Below are 19,772 nucleotides of genomic sequence, written 5' to 3' on the forward strand. Positions count from 1 at the left end.
CAACCAAGGATCCTCATTACCCCCAGCGAAGAAGCACCCTTCTTCAGCGCCCTCAGGAGCTGGAAACGCTTCCCAGGAGGGTCCTTCGGTGGCCACCCAGACGTCCTGTGGGTTCTCGCCTTGTTCCGTGGGCGAGGCGGACGGGACGTTGACGCCCACGCCGGGTAACAGTGGTGGGGCTGACGACAGTTCTCCCTCGGGATTGCCAACAATTGAGATAAGCGAGGTACTGTATTTAGTGTCCATGGATTCGGAGGCCATGTTCCTTCATGAGCTATTGCCCTGAAAACACACACACATACACATACATATATATATATATATATATATATATATATATATATATATATATATATATATATATATATGAGAGAGAGAGAGAGAGAGAGAGAGAGAGAGAGAGAGAGAGAGAGAGAGAGAGAGAGAGAGAGAGAGAGAGAGAGAGAGAGAGAGAGAGAGATTATTTAACAATTACCAAAAAATTAAAACATAAATGAGAGATCGTATGTTAATAGGTAAGTGTCCCTTTCTTCTTGAAATATATAAATATATGGATTTCGTTAGAACACAGAGGAAGGGAGAAACAAGCAAACACATTATCACAGAAACCCGGTTTAAACAAAAACAAAAAAGCAAATCCAACATCGCTGTCAGAGCGAGGTGTTGACAAGAATAATCTACCATAAACAAAATGTGAACGCTTTTTTCCCACGGCTATCAAACAACAATAATGACGTCACATTATCTACAACTTCAATTTTGTCGTGGCAGTGAAAATATTCGATAGAAATGAGGTGCTCCTGTTTTGTTATTGTTCGATCTTCTTCTTCTTCTTCTATAATCTTCGCTCTACTTGGACTGGCCATCGACTGACACGAATATACTACCTCCATGAGGGCCTCTTCTCTTTGGAAGAGGTAGGGGACTAAAAATATAAGGGTATATAGCCCTTTTTCCCCTCGACTTCCGTAGATAAGAGCCTTATAGTTGTTTCTCTTGTGTAGTTTAGACTGAACTGTACGTTTTGTTGTATCTTAATCCTGTCTTTGTTAGTGTTTTTGGTCTTGTAACATTGGATATAATTTTAGTTTTTATTTTTTACAGGTAGACATTATATATATATATATATATATATATATATATATATATATATATATATATATATATATATATATATATATATATATATATATATATATATATATGTACACACACATATATGTGTATGTATAATAGTATGTATGTAATTTGGTATGTACAAATGAGAGAAAGAAGGGAGAGATCACTGATTGAATGAATCTATGCGTTGTTTATTTTTGAAAAGTTGGAAGGCTAGTCGTGTAAAGTGATTTGGATGTGAAGTTAGATGACTGAAAGATATATTTTAGCAGACATTCCTAAGAAGCCTACTTCAAATATGAACAAAAATAATATGGAAAGGGGTTTAGCAAGTGTATGTGCTAGGAAGTTAAATGTACATAATGAAAAAATAAATTTGAGGATAAATGTTAAATTGTATGTTTGCATAGAAGTAATTAGACATTAAAAGGGATGCCTTTAATGGCGAAAAGTGGGAATAGAAGCGTTTGTGAACAGCACCTGAGTAAAAGAAAAATGAAAAAAGATCATAGTTTTAGATGTCCAAAGATGAAGAAGTTTGAACATTTATCTTCATGCCTAAAATTAGTACAATTAATGAAACTAGACACAAGTTTAGGTACATTACAAAATCCTAGTAGGTAACCTGGTTGCATTTATGAGTAGGGCAATGCACATGAAAGAAGAATTAAAAAAGTCCAAACTGACCACAATAGGTTGCTAAAACTGATGATAACAAGGTGTTAATTGGGAACCACAAACCAGGATATATACGTAGGTCCTGTATGCTATTAAAAAGCATGATGACAGACAGATTTGACAAAAAAGGGAAATTAGCATGTCCTGAATGGGGTCAGGCCATCGGGAGGGAGATTAAGAGACAAAGAAGTGATTGATGATTTAGTGAGATAAGAACTTCAACGGTACAAGAGATGATTAATTGAAATTCAATAAAATGATAAGCTGATATGGAGTAGGTTTTCTTGGAAAATTCAACATGATCATAGCTGTATGATTAAACTAAATCTCTCTCGCCTTGGTAAACATACTTTTATCTCTTTTGTCCTAGGTTTCACCAATTTCATTAAGATTCAAGAAGAGTTCATGGGTCTAAGACATGTTTGTTTGCACAGTATTTTATAGGCAATACTGTACTGTACTCTATTTGTTTTACAGTGAAATAAGTACAGTAAACACTAGAGTACTTTCATGTAATTACCCAACTCTTGGTTTTAGAGGGAAACATGGCGAATGCCCAGTTTACCGGCATGTTTGGAATTTAAACCTATCTTGAAATGGACCGATTATAAAATGACATTTCCTCTTTATCCAGGAGACGGGCCCAGGGGAACAGAGTGCTGGAGAGAGCCAGCCAAATAACCTATCCAAAAATGGTGGAGGCGATTCAGAGACCTCGGAGATGGGAGGACCTCCAAAGCCTCATCTTCCAAAAACGCCATCGCCTGCAAAGCTGTTGCCACACCACGGTCCTCCCCACGCCTCGTCTTCGCAGGCCAATGACGGCATCCCCACAGACATGTCTGATTCTACTGATACTGAACCAGATAGTAAAGTGACTTGTAAGTTGCTTTTGTTGAACCAATCATTTTATTTAGTAATGTTGCAGAATCGTTACTGTATTTTGTAAAGATTTAATAAGAGAAACTTACAGAATTGCCAGAGATTGTGTCAATAGAATATAAAAAAAGTAGCTGAATTTTAGGTCTTTCTAGGCCAAGAAAATATGAAGAAATACTGCCATAGTTATTAATAGATATTTGTAAATCAACTCTGAAGAAAATCATTACGGCTATCATTTCAAAACATAAGTTGCCTTTCTAGATGAAGAAAATTTTTAATGGCTGCCTTTACAAAACAGAACTTGACTTTTTTTGTCCAGCAAATTTTATGCCAGGGGTGAAGAAATTAATCAACATACACTGCACAAAATTTTATCGAAGAAATTAGTTTGTGTGAAAAACACAATGCCTTATTAGTATAAAAGTACTGATTATTGGTATTTTCATTATCTAGTCTATACAGTACAGTGCAATACTATCGCATTATTTAAGCAATTTTGTTTTCCTTTTAAATTTTTGTATAAGAGTTATTGATGAACAATTCTTACAGGTCTCGGAACAGGAGAGTCGGTAGTCTGCCCTAACATAACTACGCATCACCAAGGGAGAGAGATTATCAACACGGTCTATGCATTACCTGTGGATACAGTCTTCACTTTGCTTTTTACCAACTCCAAGTTCATGTTAGATTTGTACACGGCAAGAAAGACTTCAGGTTTGTTGAGCATTAAAAACTTTTTAAATCCTTTCTAGAGAACATATTTTATTGTTTTTATCATTAAAGCATTATCTGATGTTAATACATTCAAAAGCGTACTGTAGAGGTTAAAATTTTTATAAATAATGTTCCCTTATTTCCATGAATAACATTATGTAATTTTCATAATGCACTGAAAATGTATTGTGCATTTTTTTTAGCATAGTTTAATGATTTTCACAAATTCAATGTCCCAATAACACCAAGTACTGTAATATACTGTACAGTATAACCATTTCATACTACAGTATCTCCCGTTTTGTAAATTTAGCGACGTACATAATACAGTACGTACTGTATTTATATTCCATGATATCCGCCAAGGTCACCTCTATATTTCCACTAGTACATAGGAACAAATGCATACTCGCAGCCTAATTTACTTTCACATAAATGATTCACCATTTCAGATGTGGTAGCGAGCCCTTGGCAGAGTAACCCCGAAACAAACCAGAAAATTCGTCAGGTTACGTACACGTTGACGTTGCCACCTAATAATTTTGGACCAAAGGTGTCCCATGTTACAGAGACTCAGGTAACTAGAGTGGTGTTTTGTTTTGAATAGTTTTCATTTATTGACATTAATTCAGATTTATAAAAGTTAAAGGAAAAATATTCTTTAGTAACTAAACTATTTAAAATAATGAGATAATAAATGTGAATTTTGTCATGCTCATGTCCTTTGGCCAGTGAGCAATGATTTTATATGTCAACTTACTGATAGTGATGTCTCGTAATATAACTAACACAGGAAAGAAACTATAAAATGCATTAGAAAGCTTAATAAATTGTCTACATTGCATTTAGTTATTAGCTTCCTCAGGGTTAATGCAGGTTGGTCTCATATTTCAGGTTGTGTCGCCATTCAGCAAGCACGGCGACATCTACACAGTTGATGCAGAGGCATGCAATGCTGGCATTCCTTACGCCGATTCGTTTTTCGTTTCGAACCACTGGTGTTTGACGCGAGAATCGGCTACTGAGACTAGAATCAGCGTCTGGTCCCAAGTCAAGTACAAAAAGAATGTCTGGGGATTCATGAAAGGTATGTTGTTTTAGTAATTTAAATGATTGGGACCTAAAGCGCTGATATTTATTTGTTAAACTACACCACAAGGTCACTGTAGCAGATTACAGTACTTGAAATGAAATTCAGCGTATATTTTTTCATTCCCTTACTATTGGGTCTTTGAAATACAGTACTTGAGGAAGGGCAGAACAGAGCTACAAATCTTAACTTACTAGGCCTTAGTCATTTCATTTGTTATGAGAAGTGTTTTGGCTCTTTTTTTTTTTTTAGAGAAGTCTGTACATGCAAATGCTATATGGTGACTTCATATACTGTATATAATTTAGTATACCATACCATTTTCCCTCTGTCTGCCTTATTTAATGTAACAAATATTTTTATTGGTGATCGTTGCCTCTCCTCTATACTGTAGTAAGTAAATTTAGAGAGATTAGACAAATTATCTAATACCATTGAGTACCATCTAAAATGTTTATAGTTGAAATCTAGATTGAATGTAAGCCTTTGTAACCCTCAACTACTTCGTAAACTTTGCTTGAATGTGAGAACAGTTCAACTAAAGAATTCATAATCATCATTATATAATAATTTAACCATAAGTAAGGCAAATTTCAAAAATATCCTGTGGTTTCATCAAAGGTTTAGTACTTGAATGACAAGTGAAACATTTCAAAACTATCCTATGGCTCTGCCAGAGGTTACATCCGTAAATGATGATGAGACACAATAAAGAAATAAATTAAAGGGCTAAAAACGACTGAGGGGAGGCAAACTAACAATCTATAGAAACACTTACAGTGCAGCCCACCAAAAGCACTGTAATCGGTAATGCTCTTGAGGGAGTGCGGGGTAATGAAATATACCTTTTTCCTCGTAGGAGTAATTGATAAGAATGCCTACTGTGGAGTGGAATCGTTGCTAAACGACATAAATGCAGCCTTGCTAGCGGAAGTAGATCTTTCCAACCTCAAGAGAACGCGGCGGAGACGCCGAAGAGTGGGGAGCAAGGGTGAGCCGCCGGATGTCCTCCTGGCATCTACAGTGGATAAGGTCAAGGATATTCACAAAGCAACGCAGATTCCCCAGAGGAAATTAAGTGAGTGACCTACACATATCCTTTGTTTTTTTTTGTCTTTTAGGCATCACTTAAGTTTTGTACTTGCATTCAATCAATATGTAAAATGTAAAATCTTCGGGTATTTAGTCACTTTCCAAAATGTATTAATTTGTTTCAGTTAAATCAGTTTCAGCTCCTTAATGAGTGATGCATTACCCATAAGACCTTGGCACTGTTTGCTTATTTCCAGCATTGCCAACAGTAACTCCTGATAATGGGATGTCATCCAATGAAGGACCTGTAAGAGTTGTGGTAGCGACCCTGGTGGTCCTACTGACTCTCAATGCTCTTCTCTACTACAAACTTTGGGCTCTGGAGGAAAAGGTCGTTCTTCACGGTTCTCCTTACCCTTCTTTTGATCCTAAACTGTTCAGGTAAGTTCATTATGAACAGAATTTTATTATTAGTAAATCATTTGTCTTTACCTCTGTAATTTAAATCCTATGGTTTATTGCCTTGTTGAAAGCTCAGGGAATATTGAAAGTGTATAATTACTTTTGTATGTTATGACTGTTAAATTCTTATTAAGTACCATTTGTTTTGATATAATTAAGAGTGAATATCTTCTGGCTCATCACTGTCTTTGAACTTCAGGTTGGAAAGTTTGCTCTTCTGTTTATTTTAAACAGAAAGCTTTATGATATATAGGATTGTATTTATGCAGTGACAAAGGTGGTTTTACTGTACTGTATTTCATTTAGTGTTCTCATTATCGATTAATCTCTTAATTAGATTGGTTAGTAAACCTCTCTTCTCTCGTGCAAGATGAAGCTTTGGTTGTTTTTATAGGTATTTTATTAGATAAAAGCAAAATTATCTACATTTAGCTCAAATTGAATCTCCATGAACCCTAGACACATCATCCGATATTCGAAATAAATGCGCAGTATCAATTGGCACATAGTACGTCATACATGGCTGGCTTAGTAGGCCCGTACAATATGCCTTCATTATGACGTAGAGGACAGAAAACTAAATTTAATCAGAGTATGGGAATATTCAAAATAAAAAATTTTATATGACAATATTGTACTTCCAGTTGTGTAATTGTCAAAGAGGAAGTTTGTAATTCAGTAGTAATTGTCATCTTTTTTTAATATGATAATGAGACAAAGCTTATTAAAAACTAGAAGCTGCTTCTTGTGGTTAAATAATTGGGGGACCAAGGCTTCTTTCTGTATGTATAATTTGTATGTTTTTTCTGTTTTTTTTTTCATTCTATAATCCATTTTACTCCTGTTTCTTTTGTCTTTACTGGACTGCTTCCAATATTGAACCCATTGGGCAGGGTAGCACTATGGTTTTCTAACCCGAGTTGTAGTCTGGCTCTTAGTAAATATAAAATGCTAGTATGGAATATTTTATTCATAGATTTTTAACTAAACTTAATGAATCATTAAATGAGATGCACAGGAATGGAGGGTATTGCTAGATTGATTGGAGAGTTACTTGAGGAAGTAGACCAGTTTAAGTACTTGGGGTCTGTTGTTGCTGCAAATGGTGGAGTGGAAGCAGATGTACGTCAGAGTGAATGAAGGCTGTATTAGGGGCAGTTAAGGGAGTGGTAAAGAATAAAGGGCTAGGAATGAATGTAAAGAGTTTTATATGAGAAAGTGATTGTGCCAACTGTGATGTATGGATCAGAATTGTGGGGAATGAAAGTGACAGGGAGACAGAAATTGAATGTGTTAGAGATGAAGTGTCTGAGGAGTATGGCTGGTGTATCTCCATTAGATAGGGTTAGGAACGAAGTAGTGAAGGTGAGAATGGGTGGAAAAAATTAATTGTTCCAACACAGAGACTTACCTCGAAACACTTTCTTAGGAGTTACCTGGAACCTCCTCTCAAACGACCAGGGTTTTGTATAGTTTACCCTACTCCCATTTTCTATAATGGTAGGCCTAGCGGAGGAAAACGTGCCCTGAGGGCAAACCAAGGTAGGCCGCATGCTCTCTCGGGTCGTAAGCTTCAGTAAGTTCTCTGGTTGCGTCGTGATATCATCTCGACGCTCCTCTTATCTCAGTGCGACCCTTGTGTCCCCGACTCGTGTACTGTGTGGTTACCGCATGGCCCGTTGTGCTCTCCCTCGTGCTTAGTGTATACAAATGTGTAGAAGTGGTTTGACCATGTATAGAGAATGGAAAAGGGCTGTCTGCTGAGGAAGGTGATGAATGCAATAGTTGATGGGAGAAGTACAAAGGGAGGCCAAGGTTTAGTTGGATAGGTGGAGTAAGGAATGCTCTGGGTGAGAGAATTATAGATGTGAGAGAGAGGCAAAAGATCACGTTATAAATAGGAATAAATGGCGAGCAATTGTGACCCAGTTCCGATAAGTTGTGCTGCTCCCTCCGGTTGCCTTGGTGACCGCTGAGGTAGCAGCAGTAGGGGATTCAGCAAATGAAGCTTCATATTTGGATGATAACAGCACTATAGCAGTATCAACCAAACTTGGCTGAATCCCTCTTCAGGCTGGGAAAAATGTAGAGCAGAAAAATCCCCCCTCCCTTTTTTTTTTTTTTTTTTTTCTTTTCTTTATGATGATGATGTCGGCTACCCCCCTTAAATTCGGGGAAGTGCCATGTTAGATAGGTAGTTCTTCAAGCAGAAGTAAGGAAGAGCTTTGTTTGTTACAAATGTTGTGAGTGATATATCTCCTCGTATTGTTTTAATGTAAGGTGAATGTATGATGTAGCTTACATAAAAGGTTTTACTGTATTTTGTTTTGAGAACGATTGATTTTAGATGGAGACTTGCATATCCTTGTTGAATATTTTTATACATAATGACAATTTTATTTTGCATATTCATTCTATAGATCTGGGTCATTTAGTGGACCTTTAGAAGAATGGATTAGAATATTGCAACACCAGGAAGCATTGCACGCCGCAGAGGTCGAAAGATGGAGGAAGTCTATAGAAGAAGCGGCTGGTTTCCTTAGAAAAGTAAGTGCTGTTTAATCTCTCGATCACAATCGAGTTGATCGCTATGTTAATAAAGATCTTAGAATAATACAAAATTATCAACTTTTTTGTCATTCAACTTTGTGTAGCCCAGTGTAGTTCAGCTTTATAATTCAAGTGTGAATTATCATATAATGTACTGCATGACATTTTTCAATATTAAACTTAGCCGGTGATCATATAGCTGTCAGCTCTGCTGCCCGACAGAAAAACCTTAGGACAAAATACGCCAGCGATCGCTATACAGGTGGGGGTGTACATCAACAGCGCCATCTGTCGAGCAGGTACTCAAGTACTCCATGTCAACACAGAACCAATTTTCTCTCTGTCGTGCCACTGGCAAGACCTACTAAAATGCGCTGTTACTAACTGGATTTGTTTTCACAACTATTTGGTGAAGTACACTATTCTAGTTTTGAGCTTTCGCTATGCAGGGGTTTTATCTTCATCTCAAAACTTGAACTCGTTTTGGATAGATTTAATTATGGTGACTAAGAGAGTATGGACTCTCTTTCACTTTTAAATGGCCGACCCTTCCCTTAGACGGAAGTGTGTTTAGGTTTTTAGTAATTTTGCTTAACACGTTATAGATCTATATATTTAATATCTCTCCGCCTTTATTAGGCCTCTTCGATTAACTTTCCATTTATTATAAACATATAAAAAGAAATTTTTATGTTTTGTTTATTTGCGACCTTTCCTGATAGTAGGCGGTCTTAACTTGGAACCGAAGTTAATCAACGTTGAGCCCGTTATATCGTATTTAGCCTTTAAAGAATTTAAAACTTTTTAAATTTAATGTTTTATGAAAGAATTTCTTTGATAGTCTTCGTACTGTTTTCAAAGATGAACTAACGTTTAGTTTTTTTTTTTTTTAGACTACGCAGTTGTTGACGTTCAGGACGTTCAACATGCGCTCTATCGTTACGATAGAGAGAGAGTGTATCACGGTTTCACTTTGCAGTAAGAGTAAATCGATTCTGACGTTTCGTTCATTCTTTCTTAACTTAAATAGTTTAAATTCTAAATTAAAGGAACTTTTTATTTGGAAAACCTTTCAGTTTTTTTCCTTTAGCCATATAACATGTTTTTTTTGACGATATATAATTGGGCTCTTCTCTCAGGTGCGAAATCAAGAGAGAAAGAGAGAGAGAGATTGAGACGGAGGGAGAGAGAGGAGAAAAAACGTTCCGTTCAAGCGGGTAACGTTGTTCTCGTGTCACTCTCCTCCCTAGTCGCTGTACGGGGAAGAAGGTAAAACGTTTCTAGGGTTTTATTCTTGTCCCTAGGCTATGTGCGGTGAGAGATTGTAAACGTAGTTTAATTGAACTAGTGTTTAGTCTCTTTCCCAGCCACTGAATTCTTTATCTTTATATGTTTTCTGTTTTTGCTAGTATTAATGAGCTGCATTATACGACTGTTTTCGCAATTACTACCTTTTAATGAAGGGTAGAATTGCGTGTTTCAGGTAGAAATCAGTAAAAGTTTCGATTTCAGTGAAATAAGTGCAAAACAGATAATCGAAGTGATAAAGTGATATGCGCAAAGTGTTACAGTGTTGCGTCCGAGGGTTCGTCTGTTCGTGCCTGTCTTTCACCTAGTCCGGGACCTCTTGCAAGCTCCCAAGCCCAGGGGAGAAGTAATGTCGAACGACTTATGGGTTCGTCAGGCCTTGATCAACGAACAGACGTTTTCCCTCCGTGGTTTAGGGCGTATCTACCCAAGATCGCCCCACCCACACAAAGACGAGAGAGCCCATTTACTTCTCGTCTGCGGAAGAGGTTTCTCGTAAGAAACCATGGACCAAGGTCTCGCAGCTTATTAAGTGCAAGTCGGTCCCTTCCGCGCAAGTCCAACGGCCCAGTTGTAGCCACTGGGTCAGTTCGGACTCGCTGCAGTCTTCCGACGACTGCTCACCTCCTAAGAGAGGCAAAGCGGTACCGCAACAGGCAGTAACACCGTCTGTTGCCGCACCTGCTACTGTAGACCCTAAGTGGTCTTTGCTACAGTCTATGCAGACACAGTTAGCATCTTTTATGCAGGAGTATCGTGCGGAGAAGGTTGACGCTGCACCCGTTAGCCTACAACCAACCAAGGTTGTGCGTACAGTAGACGCTGACGCTACCTGCTCCCGCACTCCGCCTGTGAGAGTTCCACCACCCATGCGCAGTGTACCCTGCCAGCCGCACGTTGACGTTCACAGACGCACGCTACCCTCCGTTGACGTTCACGAGTTACCACAGCAACAGGAGGGTGGAGTTAAGTTGCTTTGTTTTGACGCTGTGCGTCAACCTCCGCATTCTAGAGTTGTTTTGACTGCTCAGTATAGACAGTCAAAGCAGTCTCGAGTGAACACTGTATGTCCTCACGCTCCTGTTGTGGTTGACAGTTCAGTTGTTGACAGTTCACAGTCTATCAAGCAGTTACATGACGTTGCCTTCTGGTCTGCTACTAATGCACCAGTGCTGTATGTCCTCACGCACCTGTTGTGGTTGACAGTTCAGTTGTTGACAGTTCACAGACTGTCAAGCAGTTACATGACGTTGCCTTCTGGTCTGCTACTAATGCACCAGTGAGAGACTCACTGAGATAACCTAGCTTTTATCGGACAAGGTTCCTGTAGATGAGAAAGTGCTGTTCTCCCTCCTACTGATATTCCTTTGAGGACTCTGTCATTTGGAGAGGAGCCTTAAGCTGCTTAGCCTCCTATGGACTTTAATTAAATCATGATGATTTTTTTTAAGGATCTTCGTCCGGATCTTGTAACTGCTGCTCCTCGTTCGCCTAAACGTCAGAACTTACACTAGGCCTAGCTACTTCGAAGCCGTTGTTGTTAAGCTAGTGCTCTCTCGCTCTCCTAGAGAGCGTTACGTTGGCTAGGCGACTGGTTTTTGCACCAGGAGGAGTTTTAGGGATACAGCCTTTGATTTCCCTTCTTTTCAACTGGCTTATAGAGCGAGAGTCTGATAGGACACGAGAAAAGTTCTCGGCTTGGAAGTTCATGCCTCTGCCCAAATAGACTTCTCAATTCTGGTAGACTCGCCCTGGCGCCTAGCCAGGAGACGCTCCAAGTTGTTTACAGGTCAACTTCTCAGCTTTTGTCGAGCCTTTGAAGTTTTGCTGTACTATTATGTCACACATAACAAGGCTTCCAGGGATGGTAAATGGTTCCGCCTCAGTCGCTAACCCCGTCTGTTGCCACACCGGCTCCCGTAGACCCTTAATGGGCTTTGCTGCAAGACATGCAGTCCAAGCTTGTGTCCTTGATAGAGGACTTAAATGCGGAGAAGAACCTTCTGGCCAACAACCTTCCAACCGGTTGGTTGTGCGCCCTGTTGCGCTGAGGTATCCTACTCGCGTCTGCCAGTTGAGGTGGTTCCTCCACCGATGCGACCCAGTGTGGGTTGCCAGTCGCACGTTGACGTTAAGCGACGCTCGGAGGTGGTTGTTGACGTTCAGTGTGTCACTAGGAAGACGTTCAACAACCAGCAGAGGTGACTTGTTGTGACGCAGTGCGTCAACCTCAGCAACCCGGTAGGGTGTTGACTGCACAACCCAGCAGTCTAGACAGTTTCGGGTTGACGCTGTACTTCCTCGCGCACCCATGGTTGTTGACAGTTCACAGACTGTGCAGCAGTGCCATGATATTGCGTCCGGCTCCGTCACGCATCCACCAGTGCGACCGGATTCAGCGAGTCAGACGTTGCCCACTCCGTTGCCGTTTCCTCATCAGTTTCGGATGAGGAACCCTCTGATGAGGACGTTGCTGAACAAGACGATCAGCCCCCAGCCCTGCTATCCATCCAGAAGATGCTGAAGAAGGAACGCTGCCCAGTCAGGCTGTGGATGAGTCTGGTAGGGACACTGTCATCCGTGGATCAATTTGTGTCACTAGGAAGTCTACACCTCCGTCCTCTTCTATACCATCTAGCTTTTCACTGGAAAAAGGACAAGACGCTAGAAGCGGTCTCGATCCCGGTTTCCGGAAAGTTAAAGTCTTGTCTGACTTGGTGAAAGGACTATATTAACCTTAGAGAGGGTCTTCCCCTGACTGTTCAGACTACCAACCACGTTCTCTTCTCGGACGCATCGGACGTAGGCTGGGGTGCGACATTAGACGGTAGGGAATGCTCGGGATTATGGAACTCGAGTCAAAGGACAATGCATTTCAACTGCAAGGAGCTACTGGCAGTACGTCTGACCTGGAAAAGCTTCAGGTCTCTCCTTCAAGGCAAAGTGGTGGAGGTGAACTCGGACAACACCACGGCTTTGGCGTACATCTCCAAGCAAGGAGGGACCTACTCTCTGACATTGTACAAGATCGCAAGGGACCTCCTCACCTGGTCAAAAGGTCTAGACATTTCAATAGTAACGAGGTTCATCCAAGGCAACTTGAATGTCATGGCAGATTGTCTCAGTCGGAAGGGACAAATAATTCCAACAGAATGGACCCTCCACAAGGATGTATGCAAGAGACTTTGGGCCACCTGGAGCCAGCCAACCATAGATCTCTTCGCAACCTCGATGACCAAGAGGCTCCCAATATTTTGCTCACCAATCCCGGACCCAGCAGCAGTTCATATAGATGCCTTTCTACTAGATTGGTCACTTCTAGATCTATATGCATTCCCTCCGTTCAAGATTGTCAACAAGGTACTGCAGAAGTTCGCCTCTCACGAAGGGACAAGGTTGACGCTAGTTGCTTCCCTCTGGCCCGCGAGAGAATGGCTCACCGAGGTACTTCGATGGCTAGTAGACGTTCCCAGAACTCTTCCCCTAAGGGTGGACCTTCTACGTCAGCCACGCGTAAAGAAGGTACATCAAGGCCTCCACGCTCTTCGTCTGACTGCCTTCAGACTATCGAAAGACTCTCGAGAGCTAGAGACTTTTCGAAGGAGGCAGCCAGAGCGATTGCTAGAGCAAGGAGAACATCCACCCTTAGAGTCTACCAATCGAAGTGGGAAATCTTCCGAAACTGGTGCAAGTCAGTATCCGTATCCTCGACCAGTACCTCTGTAACTCAAATAGCTGACTTTCTCTTATATCTGAGGAAAGAACGATCTCTTTCAGCTCCCACTATCAAGGGTTACAGAAGCATGTTGGCATCAGTCTTCCGTCACAGAGGCTTAGATCTTTCCAACAATAAAGATCTACAGGACCTCCTTAAGTCTTTTGAGACCACGAAGGAGCGTCGTTTGGTTACACCTGGTTGGAATTTAGACGTGGTACTAAGATTCCTTATGTCAGACAGGTTCGAACCGCAACAATCAGCCTCCCTGAAAGATCTCACCTTAAAGACTCTTTTCCTGATATGCTTAGCCACAGCTAAAAGAGTCAGTGAGATTCATGCCTTCAGCAAGAACATCGGATTCTCATCCGAAACGGCTACATGTTCTACAACTTGGTTTTCTAGCCAAACACGAGCTGCCTTCTCGGCCTTGACCAATATCGTTCGATTTTCCAAACTTATCGCATGGTTGGAAATGAACTAGAAAGAGTCTTATATCCTGTAAGAGCTCTTGAGTTCTATTTAAAAACCTTTATGAGGCCCGTCTGAAGCTTTATGGTGTTCAGTTAAGAATCCATCTTTGCCTATGTCAAAGAATGCTTTATCCTATTTTATCAGACTGTTATTACGAGAGGCTCATTCCCATCTGAATGAGGAAGACCAAGCTTTGCTGAAGGTAAGGACACACGAAGTTAGAGCTGTCGCAACTTCAGTGGCCTTTAAACAAAATAGATCTCTGCAAAGTATAATCGACGCAACCTATTGGAAAAGCAAATCAGTGTTCGCGTCTTTTTATCTTAAGAATGTCCAGTCTCTTTACGAGAACTGCTACACTCTGGGACCATTCGTAGCAACGAGTGCAGTAGTGGGTGAGGGCTCAACCACTACAATTCCCTAATTCCAGAACCTTTTTAATCTTTCTCTTGAAATGTTTTATTTTTGTTTTTGGGTTGTCCGGAAGGCTAAGAAGCCTTTCGCATCCTACTTGATTTGGCGGGTGGTCAAAGTCATTTCTTGAGAAGCGCCTAGATTAGAGGTTTTGATGAGGTCCTTTAGTATGGGTTGCAACCCTTCATACTTCAGCTCCTAGGAGTCGCTCAGCATCCTATGAGGATCGCGAGGCTCAGTAAGGAAGACGTACTTAAAAAGGCAGAGTAATTGTTCAAGTCGACTTCCTTACCAGGTACTTATTGATTTTATGTTTGTTATTTTGAATAACTGCTAAAATGGAATACAAAATACTTAGCTCTTAATGTAACACATAATGCTGGTCTCTACCCACCCCCCTGGGTGTGAATCAGCTATATGATCACCGGCTAAGTTTAATATTGAAAAATGTTATTTTCATTAGTAAAATAAATTTTTGAATATACTTACCCGGTGATCATAAATTAAAGGACCCTCCCTTCCTCCCCAATAGAGACCCAGTGGGCAGAGGAGAAAATTGGTTCTGTGTTGACATGGAGTACTTGAGTACCTGCTCGACAGATGGCGCTGTTGATGTACACCCCCACCTGTATAGCGGTCGCTGGCGTATTTTGTCCTTAGGTTTTTCTGTCGGGCAGCAGAGCTGACAGCTATATGATCACCGGGTAAGTATATTCAAAAATTTATTTTACTAATGAAAATAACATTTTTAAAGTATTCCAAAATATTTTTTTCATAAGTTGTAATACTTTCTCAATCAGCTATTGACTGAGATAATAGATTTTTTCCCAGAATGTAAGTTAACTCCTGTGGGGATGTATTATCGTAGTAAAGGAAATACCAATTCATCTTTTGCTCCAACTGTTTGATTTGGATAAATTGAGAACATAATCTACTGGATTGAAAGGGAAAGATCCTTAGAAATATTAAGTATATCTTTTAATTGTTAAAGAAGTGTTGAAGTATATGCATGGATATTAGATGATCCCATGCAATATAAACACACTTATTGTAATAGATTTCAAAGGAAGAACTTAAAAATCAATAGGGAGAAGAGAAAAAGGAGTGAAGATTTTGTTACTTTGGAGAGGAATGAATGCCTATAGTCAATTCTTTTTAGTGGGGCAGATTTGTACCGACTCGTAGGGGTGCCCTTTCTGCTCGGAAATGTTTCCTTATCGCTGATCGGTTGAACAAGATAATTCTAACGAATCAGCGACTAGGAAACTGGTCCTAAAAAATTGAGTACAGTATAGTATTCTGATTTTTCAGATGTTGAAAGTCAGATGTGAAAAGGAGTAATAAGTTAAAATCTGAACAACTGCAATAGATCTATTGGTAGCCTATACCCAAAATAAAGTTATCTCATACAACCTAGTCTAATAAAGCATTGTGCCCATTTCCATCATACAATTCTGGTATTCTACATTGAGGTCTTGACACTGAACTTAAGTTTCATTGTAATTGTTATAGTAAGAAAAGTTATTTGGAAGGACATCTTATGCTTAGAACCAGTAACGTTATCTCGAGACATTCGTGATGTGACAGACGACAGTCCTTAGTAAATGTCATTTCATAGGTAATATCTAACAAGACATTTTTATCAACTCGAAAACATGCATAATGATCTACGAAATATCATAAAGGAGGCATTCTTTGTCGAATAGGAACTTCAGTAGAAATAATTCGAGGAGAGGATATTGTCTCTTACCAATGAGAAAGGTACTCTTTGTAATTTGTTTAACTGTAAGACTTAAAGTGGTCAATCACAAAATAAAACAATCAAATTTGCTTTCTAGCATTTTTATACAGAAAACACTAGATCCCTTTTAATTTCCTCCTCCCTTTTTTTTTTTTTAAAGCAAGCAATATTTTTTTTCTTAGGTTATAACTGACTGGTTACTCTTTTATAGTGTGAGATCCAAAGAAATAAGGTTTCATGGGAAATTGAGATGAAAAATAAGAAGCATGCCTATGCGCAATGTTTTATTCCTAAGAGACCACATGAAATAACCTCTACCAGAGATCAAAAAGTCAGAACTTGGTTGATTTTATTTCTCTTCTTGAAGGCTGTTGTAGTGAATATAATGCTTCCCCCAAAATTAAGCTGTAAATAAGCTTTTATACTTATGGTGTATGTATATACAGTATACTGTACTGTATAGATAAAGCACAAAAGGTAATTTAAACCTAAAAAGTAACAAGGGGTAAAAATTGAAGGGAAGCAAATTACAAAATGACTATGCTGCATTGTACAAATTTGTTTATATTTTTCATATTCAAAATTATCTTAAATTAATTCTTTTTTAGTTGGCATGTTTCAGGTACTAATGTCAAATGATGACATTGAAATTATAAAACCATCGGAGCCGTCAAAAATATACTGGGTACTTTGTGATTTATTAATTAGTTTCCTTTTTTTTATTGCACTTTCGTGTGCTAAGATTATCGAGATATGGAGAATAACTTCTACATTTGCTCATTAAATTCTCTTCAATTCTTATAGGCTGAAGAGTCTCTGAGGAACCTGCACACGTCCATACCTCCGCAACATGCTTCCAAGATTCAGTTTTTGTTGAGACAGATTCAAAATTTACACGAGGCTGAATCTCAGCGGAGATCATCCGAGGGAAGGGAGACCGACAGTCCTCCAGTGGTGCAAAAGAGATCTGAGGGAGTGGAAGAACTTACCAGTGACAGTGTGTACAGAAACTCAAAAGTTAATGAAGTGAATTTAGAGTTGTAACTTCTTTTCCTAGTTTCACGTTATTCCACTTTGAATGAATTGCACTGGTTATAATATGTAGATTGTTGCTCCTAGTAGGTTAGTAAGAATTACCAATGAATTCCTTTATTCTTTGTAATTTATGGCATTTTCAAGTATGGAAATGTTCTTTCGGGGTTTGCCAAGCACAATATTTCTTCCAAATATAGAGGTTTAAGGAGTTTGGTGTAGTGTCTAAGTTCTCGGGCAATCATATATATGTTTGGTAATGCAGTGATTAATTTTGCACCAAAGCCCCAAAATTTATGGAAACTTAAAAAAAAAAATTGGATGGTGCAGGTTATAAATACTATAGTCCATTTCTTTTAGCGATGCATATTTGCACCGACTCGCAGCGGTGCCCTTTTAGCTCGGAAAAGTTTCCTGTTCGCTGATTGGTTAGAATTATCTTGTCCAACCAATCAGCGATCAGGAAACTTTTACGAGCTAAAAGGGCACCGCCGCGAGTCGTTGCAAATATGCATCGCTAAAAGAAATGGACTATAGTAGTTTAATTTTATTTATAGTTTTTTTTTTCTTTTTTTGAATAGTTATTCAATTTTTTAATAATTTAAACTTGTCATTTGGGTGGAATCTGTGTTGATGTAAAAATCTGTACTTATTAAAGCATTAGATGATGGCACTAGTTATAGAAAAATTCACGTAACTGTTGATAACAATTTTTTAGCATTTTTTTGAGGTTGTGCAACTTACTTCTTCATTCCAAGGAGTAGTTTTAGATATTTTTTTTTATTGAGTTGTGTGTTTGGTGGGAAGAAATAAGTTTTTTTTACTTTTATTTTTAAGTATATAAACTATTTAATTATTTTGACAATATTTTTTCTTATACAAAACATCAATTTAATGTTATACATGCTAAAGAATTATTTATTTTCAAACTTTTCCTTTACCAAGTTAACAAGAAAACTTAGATAAGTAGCAACTAGGTTCACTTTTTTTCCAGCATGGCAACATTGCAATTATAATATAGGGATATTATTTTTTGGAACTCCCTTCATTACTCTTTTATTTTGTGATACTATGGTGTGTTTTTGTGCATGTAAAAGAAGGGAGGGAAACGGTAATTTTGCTTTGATGATTAGCAAACATCAAGAAAGAACAGTTCTTAAACTTTTTAGAATGAATGAATGTCAAGTGTGGCAAAACTGTCAGCATCTGAGACGTGATGTTTGTCAGTTCTTGATAAACTATAGCTGTCAGAGTACCACTTGCTTGAAATAATGATTTCAAGTAGTCAAACCTCATTTTATATATACTATATAGTGCATGCATTTAGTTGCGTGTAATGAATGTACAAATTATTGCTGCTTTGAGGAAGTCTGATTTATGTACAATATCAAAATACTTGTAAATGATAACGTATTTTAAGTTTCAGTTTATGAAGTGCCGATTATCGTATAAAGTGAATATTTATGAAAAAAATTCTATCTATATATTATATTGTTTGCCATTGCTGTAATGTACAGCACTCATATACATTACCCAAACACACTGAAGTCAAATTTCTTCTTTGCATTCCATGTATATTTTATTTTATGAATTCTTCTTGAACAATTCTGAACTACAGTATACAGTATATTTTTTCATTCCAGAATAAGACTAGAATATTAGCAATCTGTACCTGTATTTGTTGTTCTTGCCTTATTGGTTGCTTTCTGTTTTTCTTGAATTGCAATAGATTATCTGTAAGTAATGGTTAGACTGTGTCCTCTTTATGGCTTGAGTATTGAAGCTTTGCATATGAATTCAGAAACATTAGGCCTTTTAGGAATTCCATTCAGATTCAGGGATAAGGTTATCAAGTGCATAATGGCACAGGATTACAGGCACTTCTATAGGCCTTTGTAGTTCATTAGGAGTTTTCTTGCTAGTGTTTTTATTATTCTATTCTAAAGAGTTGATGAGAGAGCTACATACAACAACTCTTTACTCTAATGCTGGTTTTCACATACAACCCACCCATACTTTTGACCGTTGCGACAGAGAGAATAAAAAGGTCGATATCCAGATGAGTGTTTAAACCCAACCAACTGGCATTTTTGTTACTTATCTAAACAGATTTATTATTTAAACTGCAAAATTTGACAAAGCTTAATTTCAGGATGCATACAGTTCTCAAATTAGGCTTTAATGAAGGGCCTTGGACTTATGGAAAAGGCCTAGCTAGGTTCATTGGCTTTTGGATCTATTGATTATATCCCATGATTCAAGTATTTTAGTGCTTTAGCTCAGCGACTCAATTCTCCCTCATATATAAGAAGCCATCAAGATTGGGCTTGTTTGGAATCAATTTAGTGATGCTGGCCATTATTAGTTGAGGTATGTAGGGACAAAAACATAACTTGCTCGTTGATGTGTTTTACTAGTCAACTGAGTTTCCACTTTTATGTTTGGCTGATCACTTCACAAGGAATTGTTTGCTACCAGCAATTTTCGTCATTCCCTTGAACTTGAAAAGCATGCATGGACACATTTTTTGGCTTTCTTCTGCTACTAGGTAATGGTAGTAA

The 19,772-nt window shown here is 38.6% G+C and overlaps 1 protein-coding gene across 2 annotated transcripts in view; it reads left to right on the forward strand.

Annotated features, from left to right (window-relative positions):
• Positions 1–17,548, forward strand: part of LOC137622350 (protein Aster-B-like) — a 111,921-nt gene extending 94,373 nt beyond the window's left edge. Inside the window, exons 8-15 of one of the 2 annotated variants that reach the window (XM_068352933.1) lie at positions 2,432–2,678; positions 3,229–3,393; positions 3,846–3,970; positions 4,288–4,480; positions 5,343–5,561; positions 5,773–5,956; positions 8,398–8,524; positions 16,984–17,548. In XM_068352933.1, the coding sequence (XP_068209034.1) occupies positions 2,432–2,678; positions 3,229–3,393; positions 3,846–3,970; positions 4,288–4,480; positions 5,343–5,561; positions 5,773–5,956; positions 8,398–8,524; positions 16,984–17,223 (1,500 nt within the window). In that variant the 3' untranslated portion in view covers positions 17,224–17,548. The remainder of the gene's footprint in view (positions 1–2,431; positions 2,679–3,228; positions 3,394–3,845; positions 3,971–4,287; positions 4,481–5,342; positions 5,562–5,772; positions 5,957–8,397; positions 8,525–16,983) is intronic. The other variant, XM_068352934.1, reaches the window with a different exon arrangement.
• Positions 17,549–19,772: the final 2,224 nt, after the last annotated feature.

The sequence above is a fragment of the Palaemon carinicauda genome, chromosome 29 (genome assembly GCF_036898095.1).
Source record: "Palaemon carinicauda isolate YSFRI2023 chromosome 29, ASM3689809v2, whole genome shotgun sequence".
Lineage (NCBI taxonomy): Eukaryota > Metazoa > Arthropoda > Malacostraca > Decapoda > Palaemonidae > Palaemon > Palaemon carinicauda.